This window comes from Amblyomma maculatum, chromosome 10 (assembly GCF_055883805.1).
Source record: "Amblyomma maculatum isolate TAMU_Amacu chromosome 10, ASM5588380v1, whole genome shotgun sequence".
In the NCBI taxonomy this organism is placed as follows: domain Eukaryota; kingdom Metazoa; phylum Arthropoda; class Arachnida; order Ixodida; family Ixodidae; genus Amblyomma; species Amblyomma maculatum.
In genome coordinates, this window is record NC_139353.1 from 98,998,348 (window position 1) to 99,019,597 (window position 21,250).

Sequence of the window (21,250 nt, forward strand, 5' to 3'; positions counted from 1 at the left end):
TGGAAGGTAACACCAAAGGTAAAGGAAGCAGGTTAAAAGTTTTTCGGGTGAAAGGAGGAAATACGTTCGTGTAGCGTCTGTCGTTCAAATCGGTACACAAGTAGATCCAGAAAACATTGTTTAGCCAGCTTGACTTCTTCATTCAGTGAAGTACGGGATCTTTATTTTTTAAACCCGAATTGGGATATAACTTGGAGGATATTGTTTCGCTCTTTTAAGTGTTCCTATTTGAAGCCTGCGTAATTGTCGGAACGAATTTAGGCCTATAGAAAGATGCGCAACTCGCTCTTTAGACATTTTTGTAGTGGCAGAAATCAAAGTTCCTCAGACTTGCCTTGATGCGTTCACATTGCAGGGCTAATCCGTACATTTTGCTGCACGAAGCAGGCATTATGGAGAAGGTATTAGCCTTTCGTAAATAACGACTGTGAGGTTTCTTCTGGGAACGCTGGTTTGCGCGTGCGGAGTTGTGATCGTTAAATTTTTTAAGCGCCCTTTTGTTTTGTGCAACTGTTATGAAATTAACAGTCGCCCTCGTGCAGGCTTTCAAGATTTCTTTTACCACGTATGGCAACTTACTGCAATGAAGCTCTGTGGACCCGTTTTGTTAGTTTTGCGACGTTAATATCAACATATTCCCCTCTAAAAAGAGCACGTTTGTCGCTATCTCTCCACGCTGTCCGCTTACGATTTGGAATGCGCAACTGAGCTCCTACTTGTGTGGAATTGGTTAAAAAAATCTTGTGCAGTCTTGATTGCACCATATTGCAGTCAGAGCTCCAAAGTTCATTTCTGTATATTACAGAGGTTCGCAGACTACTACTTGGCTTGCAGTCCTCTATTACCGGATGTGTCTGGAAAGCCGTCTATTGGACCTTCATTTGAGAAGCGCAAATGCCTGCTTTCGATAGTAAACCAGCCCAAACTCGAAAATCTTATCGCTTTCTTCGAATGGACATCCTCAACTAGTGATGTTTCGCAGGCAAATTATACAAAAGGGCCTGCATGCAACTGAAAATATTTCAAGCACTTTGCATTCACTTGGTAGATAAACAGGTCAGAAATAACAGTGTGTGATGAACAAGGAAAATTGAAATGCAAATTCATACTGGCACACTTGGTGGAAACGCCGCAAGGAAATCCGAGTAACCAGACGCTGCGTTCAGAATAAAAGTCGGCCAGGAACAAAGTTTTTGACCTTTGCTGTAATACCAATGTCGTAATTGCCTTAAAATAACATAAGTGCTCGACGAAGAGTATGTGCTTGGTCCCCTAGGACCCCTTCTATTTATGATGTATATGAAACGGCCACACCAGGTGTGTTTCCTCTAACATATTCATCTCTGCAGCTGAGAGCGTTGTCTACCGTATGGTTACAAATAAATCTGATCAGCTAGCTCGTCAAAACGAATTAAACTTTGTACAAGTGTGCAGTAACCAATGTGCGTCGAGCTTAACCCTGCCATATCAAGCAGGTGTGATTTACCGCAAACATAACACATTTTCTTGACCTGATTCCCGGGCGTCGTCTTGAAATTAAACATTTCTTATAAATATCTAAGCATAATCTTATTGATGGTGTAACCTCTAAATCGCTTGTCACTACGTATTATCATTTACTAAAGGAACGCTTTTTTCCTAACAGGGCACTTGCTAAACACACCACCAAACAAAGATTCTTGAGTACAATCCCTGATGAGAGCGAAATTAGAATATGCATCGACCATCTGGAATCCTAACCAAATCTGTGCTACAACTCCAGTTTAATTATTACTCAATATAGCCGGAGAATAATTTCATTCGTGCTGGTATTACAATGCAAGCATTTCATTTTAAAAGCAATTTTTGGTCTAAAAAGATCTTGCTTTTTACCGTTGTAACGGCAGTATGCGCTGGACTCATTTTAAGGCCAAAGCCTCTAATGGCTAATGCTGTCGTGGACAAGACGTGTCCCACTTTTGCGGTAGCTCTGATTGGCGAGAGGTCTCGACCAATCACAGAGCACCAGCACAGTATGCGCGAATGCGTACCTTATATGGTCATATGCCACTCAATGATAAATTACTTATAATGACAAATGATTTGTATAAATAATTACTAATAAGGACGTAATCAGTAATACAACAAAAATAAGGACTAATTATTAAATAATTAGTTCATTACCTACCTAATTCCTCAATAATGATTAATTACTGATTAATTCCAGGTGCGTAGCAGAATGCGGCACTCAGGCTTTCGCCTTTCACTGCTTTAGTCGCAAACGCCCCTTGTAATTTTTATTATTTTTTCGCAGCCCAATCCTTACTGTGCCCTACATCTACCCTCTACCAAGCATTCCACCCCAATTGCTCATCCCTTACAGGTAGCCCATCTTCAAGCTCATACTGCAACGTTTGCTGCATCTTTCATTCACCACTCGGCCATATACGGGAACGGCCTTCGACAAAACAGGGCTATAAGCACCTGGTCATTCATATTTTCTATTTGCATAAATTCCATATTTAACCAATAAAATATTTTGTTCCTTCATTTGTTTATACCTGTGCCCGCCATTTATGCAATGCCCACAAAATGGTAGCCAATAAACTAAATGTGATCTGATGCTATTTTGTTTCTGATGCAATCTTATGGCATATATATTTCTCATTTCATATCGGCAAATCACTTTACCTGAATTAGAGTGTTTCTTTGCACAAAATAAAAAGCAGTTCGTGGCTCTTGGCTGTGAAAACTTGTCAAGTATATGCACTCTGCACTTCCTGCTTGGCAGGTTGTGCTGGAAATGAGCCTGACACATGTAATTGCCGGATCGGTGGTCTTCGCAGTTGAGAATTATTTCTCCTACATTTGGGTCTATTCTATCAACTGAGAAGACTACCGATCCGGCAATGACATGCGTCAAACTAATTTCGAGCACCGTATGCCAAGCAAGGTTTGCGCTCTTCCCTGTCGTCACATCTCTTTCTTCCTCAACATTTTGCGCAAGTTTATTCCTTGTGCTAAGACGACTTCTTATGCCCGCAGATGACTGGCAATGAACAAATGCTATCAGTGGTAAAGAATACAATGACTGCGCATCACTCAGCATGACTACGACACGAGCAGTATATCAAACGACAGCTTGTAATGGGTGCAGCTGACTGGAAATGAGCGCATATGATTAGCTATGGGTGACAATCAATAAAATTATTAAGCAAACGATGAGAGGTAAACAACGAGGCAAATTATATGAGAGAAAAGGCAGGCTTTCACTCTTCTCCTGTTAAGAGAGACGTTGTAATCTTTTTATTTACACTTTGTCCTATCCCAGACGTGCTTCTACTCTAACAGTCCTAAGAAACCGTAATTTATGAGCGGCTACATAAACTAGTTATAAATCCCTCATTAAACTAGCTTTGCGAGCAAGCCAGCGTAAACTAACCCCGACGTGTCGGACATTGGATACATATATTCTGGAGGTTTTAAGGCCGAACTATCTGCCTACGCGAAGCCGACGTTTGTGATAACAAAGAGAAGTACAGGTAACAAAGGTAATAAAGAGAAATACAAGCACACAAAACATACAGACACTGGCATTTCGGCACCGTTACGTGGGCCTTGTTCACACTGAGGATGGAACTAGATGTGCTGTTAGTTGGCCTGCTGGAAGACAGACCATCGCCCAGGAGGTAAAGCGGCTCTTGCAGGCAAGGATCCTTGAAACAAAACTTGCTATCAAGTGACTAGAAAACGACATTTGTTGTGCCCATCAGCATCTGGAACGATTCATTGCCGCTAATTTCTTTGCCGTCCTCGTATACGCCAGCAGTGAAGCCGATAAAGAGTCAAGAATAAAGAACAGTGACTCATAATGCCAAATTCAAGAAACATTTGTGCGAACAATCGAGACTGAGGAAACATTTTCAGTCGTCAACCTGTCTTCTATCAGCTTGACGCAGATGGACGAAGCCTATTTCAGCGGAGCCTCAACTTCAATTTCAAAGCTCGTCCAAATGTTGTTCACATGACTTGTGTTTTTGAAGAGGCTGTACGCAAGGTGCCCTCCCCCCATCCCGCTTGTAAATCGAAGCTCACTCACAGACCATCGAAACGCTTTCCAAGCATTCAAAAGGCAAGAATGGCTCGAACGCATCCGCTGAGCAAAGAGCACTAAACAGACATATAGAGAACAGCGCGACACTGTGATACTTCCTGCCGACAAAGATAACGCCGCTATTGTGGTTGGACCGCGCCCACTACGTGCAAAACATGGATGCCCTCATGAGTGGTACAACTACATACGCCAAGCTGGCCCGACACACTAGGAAGAAAATTGAAGCTGAGGATCGTAGAAACTTCTGATAGAGGTATTCAAGTTCGTACCATACAAGGGCTATCTCTACAATTGTCTACAACGTATTGAAGAAAACAGTACTCTTCAAGATCACAGAGGAAAAGGAAAATATACAAAACATAAACAAATTAAACACATTGACGCTTCGGCACCAATACGGGTGCCTTGCTAGTAATGAAGATGGAACGAGACGGGCTGTTGGCTATGAAGTTAAAGTGTTGCGTACAAAACGCATGTACATCTCGGGTAGATTTTCCCACGTTCACTTGATCGCTCTGCTTGTCATTTGGATGTGTAATAATTCCTTGAGTAGGTGGGTAGATAACAGTTTTCCCTTTCAAGTACCCGTGCGGCATCCCAATCAACCAGGGGACCCGTGTCCTGATTAGGCTCTGCAAGGTCGTTATTTGTCACTTTTTTATTATTTACGCCGCATAGGCTAGACTGACGATTTCTGAAGACCATTGAAGGAACCCCTGCGTGAAGTTAAGAACAAAAGTGACTTCTAACGCTCTAGCAGGGCACAAACAAGACATGACTGGCTGGGATTCCGCTACCATCTAATCTCTTCAGCTACCACTTTAATGTTTTAACCCTAACTCAATTCTCGACTACTGGACACAATGCGTACCAAAGATGTTTTCTCTCTCGCCTTATCTCTAATTGCACACCTGCATGGACAAGATGATCCGAAGATTTTTCTAAGAACATTCTATCTCACTCTGAGAGCTCTTTTTTTTTCAGTGTCACCTTCGACCAAAAGGGAATTCGCAATACAATACCTAACGCAAGCTTAACTTCAGCGGAGCCTCAACTTCAATTTCAAAGCTCGTCCAATTGTTGTTCACATGACTTGTGCTGTTGTAGAGGCTGTATTGCGCATACCTTGAGCTTGTGCGTGAGCATAAAAATCTGCCATGCTTTAAATTGGCAGGAAAAAATTCAACAAATCATATTTTGTCAGACTTTTGTACTCCAAATTTCTACCGCACTACAGCATTTGCTTTGGCCCTCTTTACCAGCCGAAACAGGGAACAGGTATTCTAAAGAGTAAACAATATTTTGAAAAAGGGTATCTGCCAGATTGCGCTAACACGGATATGAAAAATATTTAATAGGCGATATCAATTGATTCTGTTCGTATTTTTCTAATACTTGCCTCAATATCGTGAGTGTTTTATTTGCTCTAATGATAGCAAGAGGTTGCTCAGATATTGCATCTTCTTTTTACGCTTAATAGTTATCATGGCTGCCACATAATTTTATTCGCTTGCATTACGCTTGTAAGATTTAACCTCTGAGGCTGATGGCAACATTTCATCTTAAAATATGATATAAAATAAACTTACATCGTTACGTTATCTAGTTCGTCCATAACGGTCTCCAGGCGCCTGCTCCAAGTGAAAGGCACATGCGCTAGAAGCCTTCTCACCAGCTCTGGCCACATCTGGTAGAAATCTGTGCCTCGAAACGCCACGGTAATTCTCTGCCACAGCTCTTGAAGCTCCGTGCTGGCAACCGTCCCACTGGCGCCCGCGGTGCCATACACGAAGGAAGCAGTGATGTTAGTCACGCAGTGCATAAGCTCCTCGCGTAAGGCGACAGGCTTTCCAATAACATTTCCTATTTGTTCTGCCAGATGAATGATCTCGTTCTGCACAAAGAGGAGAACCAGGGAAAATCCGTAATAATGAAAAGAGTTAAAATAACAATAGCATTCTGGTATTGGTCAAACAATGTGCAATGATTTTGCTTTTTGAAATTACATTGTATATTATCACTGACTATGTGCATATCTCACTGCAGATTAAAGACCAACAGGAGCCCGGAGGTTTCTTGGCCCTTCCTCCAGGAATCCCCACACCCTGAGGCGCTTTGTAGTAAAATACCGCAGGCTCCACTGACCACTTGGCCATCATTGATCAGAGGTCTTCCGCACATCACGTTAGAGAAACAGCATAATAGGGAAACACTGGACTTCATACCAGACTTCTGGTAGTAGCACAAGATTGAATTACAATTTTGTCTTTAAATTTACCACAGCGCAATTTTAACATATTTTGGTAAGAAGAGTCGTCTAAATGCGCCTGTGTTGTCTCAAATAGACTCAAGAGCCTTGCAAATCGCATACTGTTATTTATTTTTGGCTGAAAAGTCTGGGACTTCGAAAACAAGTGATATGCATGAGCCACTTGCTTAAACTGCCGCTTACTACGGGGTCTATGCATTTTTAATTAACAGCCATTTCTAAAACTGTTTTCCCCGAAACTTTCAATCTGCTCTCCTTAATATAGCAAAATCTGAAGCGAAAAACATACCTCTTCTTCCACGCGATGTATTAACAAAATCGCTGCTTTCCTTCAGAAGTGAGATGCACTTAACGTTGCCAAGGTATAAGACAAGCATGCTACTGGCAATAGTTGAAGTAAAGTTACCGCATCCAATGATGAACAAGAAACTGGGTGCGTTTTACAAAGACGATGCCCATCTGAGTGTGCCCATTGGCTAAAAGGTGATATACTTGCATTTTAAGCGAACATTTGGGTCTTCGGGCTCTGCACTGACTTTACCACCTGTGGCTATCCAAAACTTCTTTACATTCCTGGGCACATGGGCTTTTTTTATACCTCCTAGAATATGATTAGGGTTCCTTGGCTAAGTTCCAATCCCACAACCTATCTATCACCGCCTTAAAGACAAATACACTGAGCGCGTGTTGCAGGTTGTCCAAAGAGCGCAAGACCGCAAGACCGCCGGCGACCCAGGAAAACCCATATTTAGTGGGCGGTTGTGGAACTATTTTCTAACAAATAGCGGATAATCGTAAGCCCATTCGCCTAAATGGCAGCCAGCAGACCTTGAACACGGGTGACATGCTTGGTCAGTAGGATTAAACCTAGCTTAATGTCAGGGTTTAGAGAAAAAGGGAACATAGATGAAATCACGCGCGAACGCCTACACCTTACATGGAGAGCAGGTAACAATCGTATGATTTTTCTCCGCGTTTTCCTTAAGTGAACAGAAAATGCGTCGGATAGTGCCATTGCTGTGCAAAGAGAAATGCTGTTGACGACGACAATGGACACCCAGCTGAAATGTGAATTTGCTGGGTGCATTCGCACTAAGTTTGTTCTGGACGACGATTATCCCTGGCTCATGAAGGAAAGAAGTGAGCCAGATATGAACGCTAACGCGTTCGAAGATATTCAAGTCGCCTGACAGCACAACTGCAGGTGGCATATAGCGTGTCCCCAGTCATTTGTGCCAGAGTTTGAAAAAAAGCGAGAGCACTACAGAACCTGAGAGCACTACCGACCAACTCAATAAAAAGCTTGGACTTTTGAAGTTTACAATACAAGAAGATGGAAGCCAAATTTTATTTACATGCAAGAGGGAAAACTAACACACTACTACGCAGTGTGCGGCACAGCAAGCAAACATGTATGAATCGCTCGCCTGCATTATATCCCAGTTATCGTTTTTCTACCTTAAGACAACCCGACGATTATTATGAAGCCAAATTATCATCCGCGCCGCACCTCGACACCGGAAAATGGTATTTTCAGGAGCCGCTAGCCGTCCCTTGTACGTGGACTGCATTCAAAGGGACGACGGTATCACGAATGAGGCGCAGTAGTAGAAATAACACGACAGAGGCTATCGGCGTATTGAAATCCAGTATTCTTTCGGGCCCTGCTCTCTTTTGTCAGCGAAGCAGAGGTGGTAGCAACCCAGAAAGCAAGAAACAAACGCATAGAAACACAAGACCGCTTTCGGCCAATTGGAGGGGCGAAAGCCGTTGCAAGCCTCAGGAAATGAGGCAGGTGTAAAACTTTGCAAAAGAACGTTACCTTTCATTTACTGAACTACTTTAGCTAGCGCGGTGTTCGGCAAAGGTGGAGAGGAAGATGCTAGCCATTGTGGTGTACCCATAAGTGAAATATCGCGTATTCACGTGTTTTGTCTGATGTCAGAGCACCGCAAAAGCGATGTGAAGCTAACCCTTAAGAGCACAAGCGACATACTTGCCTCTTGCTTGGTGGGGTGTTGGCGTACACACGTGACTAATAACGGTCTACACTCTTGCCCAAGCTTCTGATAATTGGCGAGCGAAATCGTTGTGTTCTACTATATGTCTGAAACATAGTGATATGCATTGACGGTTCTATATGCCTCTACTGCGGTGAATAAGCCTGCAGTCTGTAAAATGCGCCGGCACTGAGATCGAGCCGAACACTGCAAATAAACTTTAATTACAACCGGGAGCTTATAAATTTCAAGTCTGGCCTGCGAGCTACCCCACTAGGTGGCTCTTGCAAAGCACCAAAATTCCCAAAGCAGATCCCTCTGCCACTAATGCTAGCCCGTGAAGGACAATCAGGTTTGGCTCAGTGTGATAGTCTGGCCTGCTAGTTTTTTATTGTCATCGCATCGTATAGAATACCACTCATAACTCTTTTCTCTCGGGCATCACTCACCATCATTCGGCTTTCCACAGAACACTTCGCGAACCCAAGATCTCGGAGAGATTTCATGCAGAACCTTCTGTTCGCCACCCACACGTCAGCGTTCATTGTCGTCAAGCCTAAATAAAACAGAAGAGAAACATTTATGCTCGTAAATTTGATGTAAAAAATTCATGCATTCAGCCAGATGTGTACAAAACCTACTTCAATATCGCGCAGTTGTATATTGGCAGAAATTGACAATCTCTAGGGCTCCGCTTATAGCAGTATTACTCGACGTTATTAACAGCCCTAACCAAAGGGTCAATAAAAAGACAGCGCTTAGTTGTGGAGAAGGTTTTCATTACAAGTAAATTATTTGCCCACTTCTCTTCTAAAACCTCCTCTATGTACATAGTCGTCCACTTCTAGCTATAACACGGTCTACCCGTCCACGCAAACCATCAAAAGAATCACTTCAGCGTTCTTCTGTGCGTGTATGATTGCTCTTATCTGCGCCTGCGTCGAAAGCAACGTTGCTTTGGAAGCAATGGCAATGTTATAGCCAGGAGATGATTAGCCTCTATGTGCATTCGCTTTAATTTCTATTATGTTTAATTTATTGTTGTGTTTTATTATATAGTGTGTGAAACAGCGCGAAAAGACGAAACACAAGAAGAGACGCACAACAGACGAGAGCTGACTCGCAACTAATTTTTTATTAGGAAGAAAGCGGATTCTTATGCAAACACTATGTCACATGATGTTACATAGAACGAAGCCCTTGACCAGGCAAAATTCAAGAGATATCTTCTTCCTTCAACAGCCACGTGGAAAACCCTATCAAGCAAGACCAAACATACAAGCCCCCCCCCCTCCCCCTCTTCCCCAACGGCCCTTTTCACAAATTATAAATTATCACCAAACATTATCCAGAAAAGAAACCTCTTTTTCGATAAGCATCAATGAAGGCTGGCTGACACACTGCGACTGCTTCTTGCGGATGTAATACGCCTCAGTAATTTCTCTCGTAGTTTTGTCCCTATGGCGAAACAAAATCTTTGTTTTTGAAACCAAGGCGCGACATCGAAAGAGGCTTGAGTGGGGACCAAAGTACACTAACGAGCCTGTCCTTTCACCTGTGGAAAGACTGGCCCTATCGAGGAACATCTGCAAAAAATTCGCCGAGGTAGTACGCCCGAGGCTCCTGGAAGAGAGCGTCAACGCCCTGGTTGCATCCCCGGCGGCACCACGACGATGTAAGGACTAACGTTCTCTTGTGGACTACTTTGAGTGCAATAGATTGCGACTAGTTCTCTCGGATAAAGAAGGCCATTTTGTTGTAACACCGGAAGACTTGTTTGCCGAAAAGGCTTTGCAGGCTGTCAAAAAGTGTTTTAAACGTGTCAGTGACGATGTAAAGACTAACGTTCTCTTGTGGACTACTTTGAGTGCAATAGATTGCGACTAGTTCTCTCGGATAAAGAAGGCCATTTTGTTGTAACACCGGAAGACTTGTTTGCCGAAAAGGCTTTGCAGGCTGTCAAAAAGTTTTAAACGTGTCAGTGTGGATTGTGGAAATGTAAAGGAGCAGGCCGTATTGTTACTGAACCAGTGTAATCTTGATTCGTTGGCGGCGGCAGTTCTGAAGACAAGAGGCGATCAGTTGGATTTATTTTTCTCCGCAAAGACTCATAAGGTTAACATTCCTTTTAGAGCCATCATATCGGAACTTGGAACTTGGCAGTACTCAGTGTCTAGCTATCTGCAGAAGCATCTTTCATCATTGGTTGTGAAGGACCCTTTCTTGGTGGAAAAAACGGACAACATGATAAATTCCCTGAAGCATAGTAATCCTGGTTTGTGTTCAGGTTTCAGCATTGCTATAGAAGACATATTACTCTTTGCCTCACAAGGGAATTACGAACGCGGTTAAAAAATCTATCACCGAGGAGAATGATGAAGTAGGTTTCATGGGTCATTGCGGAGTGTCTATTGATTCTTTCCTGGAACTGTTGTCCTTTTATTTGAAATCAACTTACGTAGTTTGGCGAGGCGATGTGTATGTACAGAAAAAGGACATCCGTATTGGATCAAAGGTAGCGCCTGTGTTGAGCAATATTTTTTGAGGTGAAGTTGATAGAAAAATTAGTAAACATGTCGATAGTTTGGTGATACGCGTCTTCCGATATGTTGACGATTTTTTAGTGCTAATGGAAAAAGACAACTTCAACAGGAGAATGGTGGACGTCTTAAAGCTGTTTCGGGAGTGTTCAAAAGGTTTGTCTTTTACTTTTGAAGTACCGTCGAACGATTTGCTCTAGTTTCTGAGCATAAAACCACTTATGTTTCATGTACTCCCCGAGGTCCCAAAAGCAGGTGTTAAGCTATTCTTCTGGACACTCAAAAATTGTAAAATTTGGAATTGCTAGTAGTTGCATTCGCTCAGGCTTGCTGAGCTCATGTCAGCATTGCATTCATGATAGTGTATTGCTACAGGTTCGTAGGCTAAAAACTGCAGAATTCCCGGATTTGGTTATTTCGGCAACATATGAAAAGCTTTTTCGGATGGTTAGGAAGGATTTTCTGGTTAGAATAAGAGACAGCGCACAGAAGAAGAAAAAACTAGCAGTGATTCCCTACATGCATAAGATTGTACATAACCTAAAAAATGTAGCGGGGCGATTCGAAGTGAATGTTGTTTTTTCGGCGACGCATAAGTTGGGCGGGCTGTGCTGCGCTATCAGGAACCGCCAGGAAAAGCTAAAGAAGAGTAACCCGTTTGAATGCCAGGTTTCACATAAGTCGAGATTAGTGGATTGCGCCTGCGTTGTCGTGTACGAAATTCCACTGTCATGCACTAAGGCATACATAGGTAAAACGAGTCGGTGCATAAATATTCGTCTGCGTGAACACCTCAGTTCGCTGTCGGACACACGATATTCTCACTTGAAAGGTCATTGCAGGCCTTGTGGGAAAGAAGGAAAGCAGAATAGAAAAAGTTGTCGCCCCTTGGTTTCAAAAACAAAGATTTTATTTCACCATAGGGACAAAACTACGAGAGAAATTACTGAGGCATAATACATCAGCAAGAAGCAGTCGCAGTGTGTCAGCCAGCATTCATTGGTGCTTATCGAAAAAGAGGTTTCTTTTCTGGATAATGTTTGGTGATAATTTATAATTTGTGAAACGGGCCGTTGGGAAGGAGGGGGAGGGGGGGCTTGTATGTTTGGTCTTGCTTGGTAGGGTTTTCCACGTGGCTGTTGAAGAAAGAAGATATCTCTTGAATTTTGCCTGGTCAAGGGTTTCGTTCTTTGTAACATCATGTGACAATATATTTTGTATAAGAATCCGCTTTCTTCCTAATAAAAAATTAGCTGCGAGTCAGCGCTCGTCTGTTGTGCGTCTCTTCTTGTGTTTCGTCTTTTCGCGCTGTTCCACCCACTATGCAATTGCACCAACTCGCCCAACTGTCCATCCTACTTCAATGTTTTTTAATGTGCCACTTTATGCCGAATATATACATTAGCACACAATCTTAGCCTACCAGAGCAAAAGAAACACCAGCCGACGTAGATATAAAAATCTGCTTTAGCCAGTCCGTGCTAGCGCGTCTGTGTGGCATAGATGAAGCTTGTCCTATCCGGGACACAAGAGTCATGGAAGGCTGCGTTCCAATGTCACCCTCCCGTCACAAAACGAAGTGCGAGTTGGCTGCGGCTGCCACAGCGGTCGAGACAGACGTCCTCGGGACATCACGCAATATGGCGGAAATTATGTCCAGGGTCATGCTAGCAGCCTATTATTATATGTCACATGCATTTGTGTTCTTCGTGCTCACTGCGTGCACGCGACACCGCCGATGCCACATTTTCTGTGCAGGGGAGCTTAAAGGTCTCAGTGCTAATGTCTGGCAGTCTAAGCCTCCGTGCAGCCTATCGCTTAAGACGCAGTGCCGCTGACTAAAGAAGATAAGTAGAAATTACCCCGCTATCGGGAATAATAAGCTTGCAACTATGGGACACAATTTTCGTAGCGAAAGGATAAGCCTGCGTGGGGTCCATCACCGAGGCGTTTTAGCTTCGCACGGCTCTCATTGTATGATGCTTCTTATGAGTTAGTTATGACCATGCAGTGCAAACCAAATTCTCCTCCTAATTGCATAGTCAACTGAACGAAATTCTTACTACCCCGCTTCAAGCACTCCAAAGCCTATCAATCAAAACAACAAAACATGACGCTCTCAGCTATCATATACTACAATTTTGAGGTATACAAACAATTACCAACGCCCTTAATACAAAACATCAAGTCATCCAAATGATTGCTTTACTGCCTGTATTTTAAAACCGGTGAGACACGTGTGTGCGAACTTTGTAGGGGACTTTTAGAGCAGGGTCGACAGTATGTGCGATTTAGTTGGCAATAAGAGAACAAATATTTGATTATGTTACTAATCAGGTGTTCCAATTGCTGTCAAAATGGTCTATTTGAAGATCTGTAATCATAAGACTCCCAGAGTTTGAATTTTTTATTCAACAGCGAGTGGGAGACATCAAAAATTAAAAACCGCATTTCAAAGCTATTTGACCAACATTTTACATAAAGCAGTTTTGTACATTCACATCGTCACGCAATGTGATGGTATCAATATCATACTACGTCTTCAACACAACATACAAACAGAGTGTATGTACGGAAAATATTTCATTACAGTATATTTCATGGATCAGTTTTGTGGAGCATGTGACGTGAGGACTGTCCTCAGTCGTAAAGCAGCAATGTTTCTGTTTAATCTTCTAAAACGTGATGAACGTACGTGTTTTCATCTAGTGGCCAGATGCCATCGCAGATATGAATGGAAGTCGAGGCTGGATGTTGCGCAGGCTTGCAGCAAGGACGTAATGCTAGTGACTGTATTTTGACATAAGTAATGCTACGTTTTAGTGTGCATGGGAGTACTAATAAATGATTTTGTCCTGAAATTTATAGTTTTATCATGAGCGCTGATGTCTTATTAATTGCCTTGTTCTACGAATTTTCGTTAGCCCTCAGTCAAAGCTAGGAATGAGGGAGTTTGAGGTTGAGATTTTTGCATACTACATGTAGGATTAGCCTTGCAAGTTCTGAAGAGATCAAAAATTACAAATAGGGCGTGCATAAACTTTCATCTTCTAGAAGATGTTAGCATTTGGCCGACAATAGGTCCCAGAGTACATTCACATCTCCAGTGGTTCTTCCTCTCGGCTTCTGATCACGAGTTCAGGGGAGGTGGAAATAAGATTACTTGTGCTTTGTGCAGTATAGTGACAGTGCACAATAAACTATTAAGTGTCATTTTATGCGTACAAGAAACAACATATAAGTTCATTTTTTCACCGCCATGGTGGTGTGGTCGTTCCGGCTCTCGACCACTGCACCCTAGGATGAGTAATGCAGTCCAGGCCACAGCGCCTACTTTTCAAAGAAGGCGAAAAGCAAGACGCCTATGTTTTGTGCGATGTCAGAGCACAATAACGAACATCATGTGGTCAAAATTTGCAGAGTTCTCTATTAAACATATCTCGTACCTGAGTCGTTTTTGGAACTGAAGTTGAAACCCCACAAACAAATCCAAACCATTGCCAATTTGCCGGCTCAGCACGTCAAAACCTCAGAGTTTACGTAAGTATCTCAAACTAAGTAATATCGGCGTATGTGGGATCCTACCATTAAGATTTTCTTTTTAACAAGAAAGCAGTACCATCCCCGTTAGGGTAACAAAATTATAGAGGGCAGTTTGAACCCCTGAAGTGCTGAGCCGAACGATATAGCGCGGTGTATCGTAGCCCTCAACTACGGCTCCTCTATCTCTTCTCTGTTCTTTCACTACCACCTTTCTCTCTTAATTTAGGGCATGGTACATGTGTCCGCGGAGAATTGCGACAGGTACTGCGCCTTTTCTATCTTGGAAATAAATTTCCAACGCCGCTGACGCCTGCTGTACTAACGCCTCCTAGACATATGGATCTGCTTCTGTTTGCTGTGTGGTGCGACGTTCGAGGAAATAGCAAATGAAAGGAGCCACACGGACGCCTGGCTCTGACGCCCGGTGTGGTCAGCTTCATATATGCATGGATGGATCGATAACAACTTTTATTGTCCACCGCAAATGGAGTGCCTTTATTCCCGACCGCCGGCACGCAGAATGAATGAATGCTCCATTGTCATGCTCCAGTGTTGTTCACCGCCCTACAAGAATGCCCCTACGACGTTTTCCTTGGCACTGACATTTTAACAGCCCAATTTGCCCTCATTGACGGCTCTACCAGCCTACTTTGCTTGGACCTTCTGCTCTGCTCTAAAGACCCCTCCTGCTCACCCCCACCCCCACCCCCCATCGATCAGCGCAGTTCTGCCGCCAACCTGCTGAAGCTGCCGTTTACGTCCCCATGTCGCCATTCCCACCTGTCCCAGACGGCGGCTATCTCGCGTGTCCCAATACTAATGTCATCCTGCAGCGGCATGTCACCCTTCCTCATCTGATTGCGCATATCTCCCAGAACGGTACCACGCTCCCAGTCCTTAACTTCAGCTTGTCAACTCAAGTTCTGGCTGAGGGAATTTCACTCGCTGCGCTGCACCCGACGACCGATTGTGCCATTTCAGCTCTGACTACCGATAATTCAAGTGCCGTCCCTGCAACCCCTCCCGCGTCCTCTACATCGCGCCCTCATCCTGTTAAAGCATGATTGCAGCTCATTTCCAGCCTGAATTCGCCACACAGTAAAATAGCTTTGTCTCACCTACAGTGACCTTTTTGACTTCGGTACCTGCCCATTGGTTGACACCACAGTTGACAGTCACAGCATTGACAGCGGTAACGCCAGTCCTATTCACAAGCGGCCCTATCGTGTTTCGCTTGCCGAGCGACGCGTCATCAAAACAGTGGTCGACAAAATATTGGCGAGTGACATAATTGAGTCTTCCAGGAGCCCCTGGATATCCCATGTTGTGTTGGTCAAAAAGAAGGATAGCAGTTGGAGATTCTTCGTTGACTTCCGTAATTTGAATAAGATAACCCAAAAGATGTCTATCCTCTTCCGCTTATTGACGACGTGCTTGATACAATGCACGGAACAAGCTGCTTTTCGTCCATCGACCTTCACCCCGGCTACTGGCAGATCTCTGTCGATGAGAGAGACTGTGAAAAAACAGCACTCATCACCCCTGCCGGCCTCTATGAATTGATGCCTTTGGTCTTTGCAATGCCCCTGCAACCTTCGAACGCATGATGGACTCTGCTCCGAGGGTTCATATGGACCGCTTGTTCGTGTTATCTTCACGACATAATAGCTTCCTCTTCTACTTTTGAAAGCCATCTAATTCGTCTTTCGACAATCCTTGCGCTTTTTCGCCGCTCCGGGCTTCAACTAAACTCCAATAAGTGCAGCTTTGGTCACCCACAAATCAAAGTCCTTGGTCACTTGGTTAATGCTACCGGCGTTAAGCCTGACCCCGACAATATTCTTGCCATCAGAGATTTTCCCACTCCACGTTCGTCCAGCGTTGTTCAAAGCTTTATTGGCCTATGTTTCTATTTCCGACGATTCGTCTCAAATTTCGCAGCTCTTGTTCGTGCTCTCACAAATCTCAAGAAAGACGCTTTATTCTCTTGAGAGCCTGAACTAGTTGCAGCTTTCTCGGAACGTATTGCTGCTCTCACTACTCCACCCGTCTTGGCCCAATTCAACGCATCCGCCAATACTGATCTCCGCACTGACGCAAGTGGGCATGGTTTTGGAGCTATACTTTGGAGCTATAGTGATTGTTACCTGGTATGCCCCTTCTGCTTGGGCCATAAAGCCTGCAGTAGCTTGAAATAAATGAATACTTGCGCAGCGATCACACGGCCGCAAAAGAGGGATTGCGTTTGCCAGTCGCCTCCTATATACGTCCGAACAAAATTATTCTAGCACACGAGTGAGAGTGCCTAGCATTTGTTTGAGCTAATACAAAATTCCGCCCTTGTTTGTCTGGCCGCCCCTTTACTGTCATAACAGACCATCATGCCTTGTGTTGGCTTCCCTCCCTCAAAAATCCTAAAGACCGTTTGGGGCGCTGGGCGCTTCGATTACAAGAATATTTTCCGTCGTTTACAAGTCCAGCCAGCTTCACCAAGATTCAGACTGCTTGTCCCGTCATCCCGTCAACTCCCCGAGTGCTACCGACTCTGACGATGAGGCATGTGTCCTGTCTGTCTCGGCCTTTTCTAGCATTGCCGACAAACAACTCTTAGATCATTTGCTTCATCTGTTATCCTCCGCCTGGCATCCGACAGCCCTGATACATCTCTCGCCTAATATGTACTACACGAGAACACCCTACACCGGCGCAATATGCGACCTTGTGGCGCAGACCTTTTGCTCGTTGTTCCTCAACATCTGCGTTCCACCATTCTTGACCAGTTCCATGATGCTTCTACGTCTGGCCACCCGGGTGTCTCTCGCAGATATGACAGCCTGCGCCAATGTTTCTACTGGCCGGGACTCTACCGCTCCATCCAGCAATACATTGCTGCATGTGAATTGTGTCAGCGTCAAAAAAAGCCCAGAGTTTTGCCCTCAGGCCATTTACTGCCGATCCCCATACTCACTGACCTGTTTTCTCGTGTAGGTGTTGACCTTCTTGGGCCCTTCCCAATTTCGGCCTAAAGGAATAAATGAAACACCATCGCCACCGATTATGCTACGCGGTTACGCTATTACCCGAGCCCCCCCGAACAGCTGCGCCACAGACGTCGCTGACTTCCTCCTTGAAAATGTGATTCTACATGTTGCCCCTTGTGAACTACTAACTGACCGTGGCAGCTGCTTGCTGTCGTGGGAGGTTGACGAAATTCTCCGTTCGTGCTCCGTCCGCCACATATTCACCACAGCCTATCACCCCTAAACCAACGGCCTCACGAAACGTCTGAACCGTACCCTCACAGACATGCTGTCCATGCATGTGTCTGGCGGTCACCAGGATTGGGACGTTCGTCTACCATTTGGGACATTCATCTAATATTCATATGTCCATTCTACCGCTGGATACTTCATTTTAATGTTATTTGGTCGACCCCGTTACAGCCCTTTGACCCCTCACTACTCGCGCCTGTGAGGCCGTAGCCCGCGCTCATGATGCCCGCCGAATAGCCCCATGCCAGGCTCTCTGCATCCAAAGACTCCCAAAATTTTCCGGTACCACAGTCGCCACCGTGATGTCCACTACACTCCTGGGTCACTCGTCTTGCTGTCGCTCCCGCGTCGTCGCGTGGGCTTGTGTGAAAAACGTTTGCCCCGATACACAGGCCCTTATCGAGTTTGGTGCCCCATGAGCGACGTCACATACGATGTTGAATCTGTACCTCCTAAATCCTTGTCCAGAGCGCCATCCTCTGAAATAGTGCATGTGTCCCACCTGAAGCCCTATTATGCACGTTCTGTTTCACTAAGGTAGAACGCACCGGGACTGTCCTTTTTCAGAGGGGGGTAGTGTTACTGAGCGGTATTTGCTTGTCGTGTTGAGTATGAAGAAGTGCGACAGACTGCTAGAAAAAGACGCAGACGAGTGCTAAGATCAGTGCTGTGATCATCCACAGTGATGCGGAGAGCTGTCGAACTGTGAATATTCCCGTTAGAATACTGCGCGGGTGAGTTGCGCCGTCTTACCCCGTACGTAATTTCGGCAGGCCTGTTGGGAGTCCGACTTTATGGACGCTGCGTCGAAGTGGGTGGCGGCCAGTGCACTCGCCACTTCCTCCATTAGTATGTTGTTAGTTTTTACCGAGAGCCCGTTCACCTGCCTTCCTTCATGAACGATAACAATAGTGCAGATACCTTCCTCGGTTGAAACCGCTGCATCAACGTAATGCGTGCCTGTCTTGCTGCCATAATTACTTTGTATACATTTTGCCCTGGCTTCACACCTTCTCTGATTATACACCCAATTTGTTTTTTTTAAGAGCAGCCTAACCGTCAAAGTATTTTTCTGCACTTCCGAGTGTCCCCTTTGTGTTACGTGGTGAGGAGAAGCCCAAGAATGAGGTCTTGAAGGACTTTCCTGCCGGTGCTGGTCACCGAGAGCCTAGCAAATTGGCTTGTTCAGTGGGCATCAATCACCTCTCCTGTTGTATTATGGATCCCAAGTTGGAGGAGCAGCTCCGTAAATGCTCTGGCCGGGACTCCTAGAGACTTTTAACCGCCGCTGGAATCATCGCGTCTAGGGTCTTACGGTCCCAATTCCTCATCTTGAGGTAGGGCGTCACGTACACCACACGACTCGCGACGAACGCCCGAACCAGAAGAACGATTTCTTTTTCAAAAGGTCCCCCGTGCTTGCTGAATATCCTTCCAATCATCCCACTAATTTGTTCGCAGGCAGGCAAACTTTTTTTCAGGGCGGTGGCATGTTACCTCGGTTATCAATTTAAAACCCCATCACCCGAAGTGCGTCCACCTCTGGTACCGGAATGCCGTTAATGTAAATGTGTATGTCTTGCCCTGAGTGTTCATATTTTGCAATGTGCAAAAGTTCTGATTTTTTCGGAGTGCACTCTAGACCACAGTCCCGAGCGTAGTATTCGACTGCCGAGGCAACCTCTTGGTGAGCCTCCTCCAGCTGCCGTAGGTTGCCCCGGGAAGACCAGATGGCAATGCCGTCCGCGTAGATGGCGTGGTGTACGCCATTTATGGCGTTGAGACCCTCTGGGGGCAAATGAGGGCAGCGTTGGCAAGCAGCGCAGAGAGAACAGCTTTTTGAGACGTTCCTCGTGTTCGCATATTAATGGGTTCAAATTTTTATTGCCCCTTCTGATATAAGATTTTCGATTTTCTAGGGAGTTTTTTATATAGCTAAATGCTTCCTCGCCGCTATTGGTGGCGTTTACATTTTTCAAAATTCTGCTGTATTAAAGCTGTCAAAGGCCCCATCAGATCCAGGGCCTAAATAGATTTCTCCTGAACTCCCTAAAGGGGGACTAATGCATCGCCTATTGATTTGGAGCAGTACATCCTGTGCTGATAAATGTGGCCGCAAGCCGAACATAGTCGGCGGCAGCAACTCATGATGTTCCGAATAGACGGACAGCCTTCGCTGTATTTATCTTTGTGGCGGGTTTGGGGATGAACGTTACCATGCATGTTTTCCAGTCATTCGGTAGCACTCCCGAGTCTCAGTAATTAGTAATGTAGGTCGTAAATTCTTGTAGAGCTTGATCATTGAGGTTGGCCAAAATGCCGACCGTTATCTGGAGCAGGCCGGCAGGTTAGGGGGTAACGGGAAGCAACGCGCATGTGATAACCAAATTTGATGGACTCCCGGAGCCTGGGTGCCGCCGCTGGGTGACAGCTATTTCTTCTCCGGCAGTAACTCTTCCACCGTTTCAAAGCCAAGAGGTGAAAGAGTTACTGCCCGAGAAGAAATGGCTGTCATACACTAATACATCTGCTCTCATCGTAAATAACCGACTCCGAACGGTTCCCGGCTTTGTGACAGAGAAAACGCTGAAGCATCTCAAACAAAAAACCTAAGCAAGGCTTGGAGGCATTGAACGCACCGCTTCGCATTTACCTAAGCTATCTTGGATTAATTAACCAGACATTTTAATTAGTCATATTGTTATTTTTTTCATGATGCCGATTTGGTTCTTTTTAACATGGTGTCATAAATCTTCCTTGCATTTCAGCTGCGCTGCATTTGTCACCTGGTTCCCTTGTGGCTCCGAGAAAGCGTTTGTATAAATCTTCCTTGCATTTCAGCTGCGCTGCATTTGTCACCTGGTTCCCTTGTGGCTCCGAGAAAGCGTTTGTATAAATCTTCCTTGCATTTCAGCTGTGCTGCATTTGTCACCGGGTTCCCTTGTGGCTCCGAGAAAGCGTTTGTTTCTTGCTTATCGTTTCAGAGCAAGGTTATATCATTCCTGCCGCTATACATGTACTAGGGGTACTTGTGTGTTTTCAATAAACTACTCTTTTTTATTGTTGCACAGTTCAGAATTGACTCGCACTTGAGAGTTTTCCTGTGTTGTCACCAGTAGTGGCGATCACGGTAATTACGTATCTGTAGCTGACGCAGTTCTGTCCATATTGTCACCGTTAAAAAACCGGAAGATTAGAGGGTGGGTTTATTCACATTTACGCGGCACTGGGACTTGGCAAGGCTGGAGGGAGCTTGAGAGAGGAAGACGAAGAATGCCGCGTCACTAGCGTAGCTAAGGCCAGCTAAAGCGTCGGTAATCAAGTCTGACCGCATGACAGCGTCAAAAGAATGATTAGGAATGCGGCATTACTCCCCCTCCTTGAAAGGCGCGGTCCTCAGCGCTAACCGTTGGCGATCCGAGCAACAAGGAACATCGGTAGTGTCAGGTAGCTGGGCCGAACGAGCGGCTAACGCCCGTGGTAGGGCTTCAGTCGTGCAATGTGCACCACTTCGGGCGTTGGCCGTCGAGAGG

General features: G+C 45.0%; 1 protein-coding gene across 1 annotated transcript in view; it reads right to left on the bottom strand.

The window, feature by feature from the left end:
• The window catches only part of LOC146177101 (cytochrome P450 2U1-like), a 63,028-nt gene that overhangs the window by 22,500 nt on the left and 19,278 nt on the right, over positions 1 to 21,250 (bottom strand). Inside the window, exon 4 of the mRNA XM_084581465.1 lies at positions 5,683 to 5,987. Within this exon, the coding sequence (XP_084437591.1) occupies positions 5,683 to 5,987 (305 nt within the window). The remainder of the gene's footprint in view (positions 1 to 5,682; positions 5,988 to 21,250) is intronic.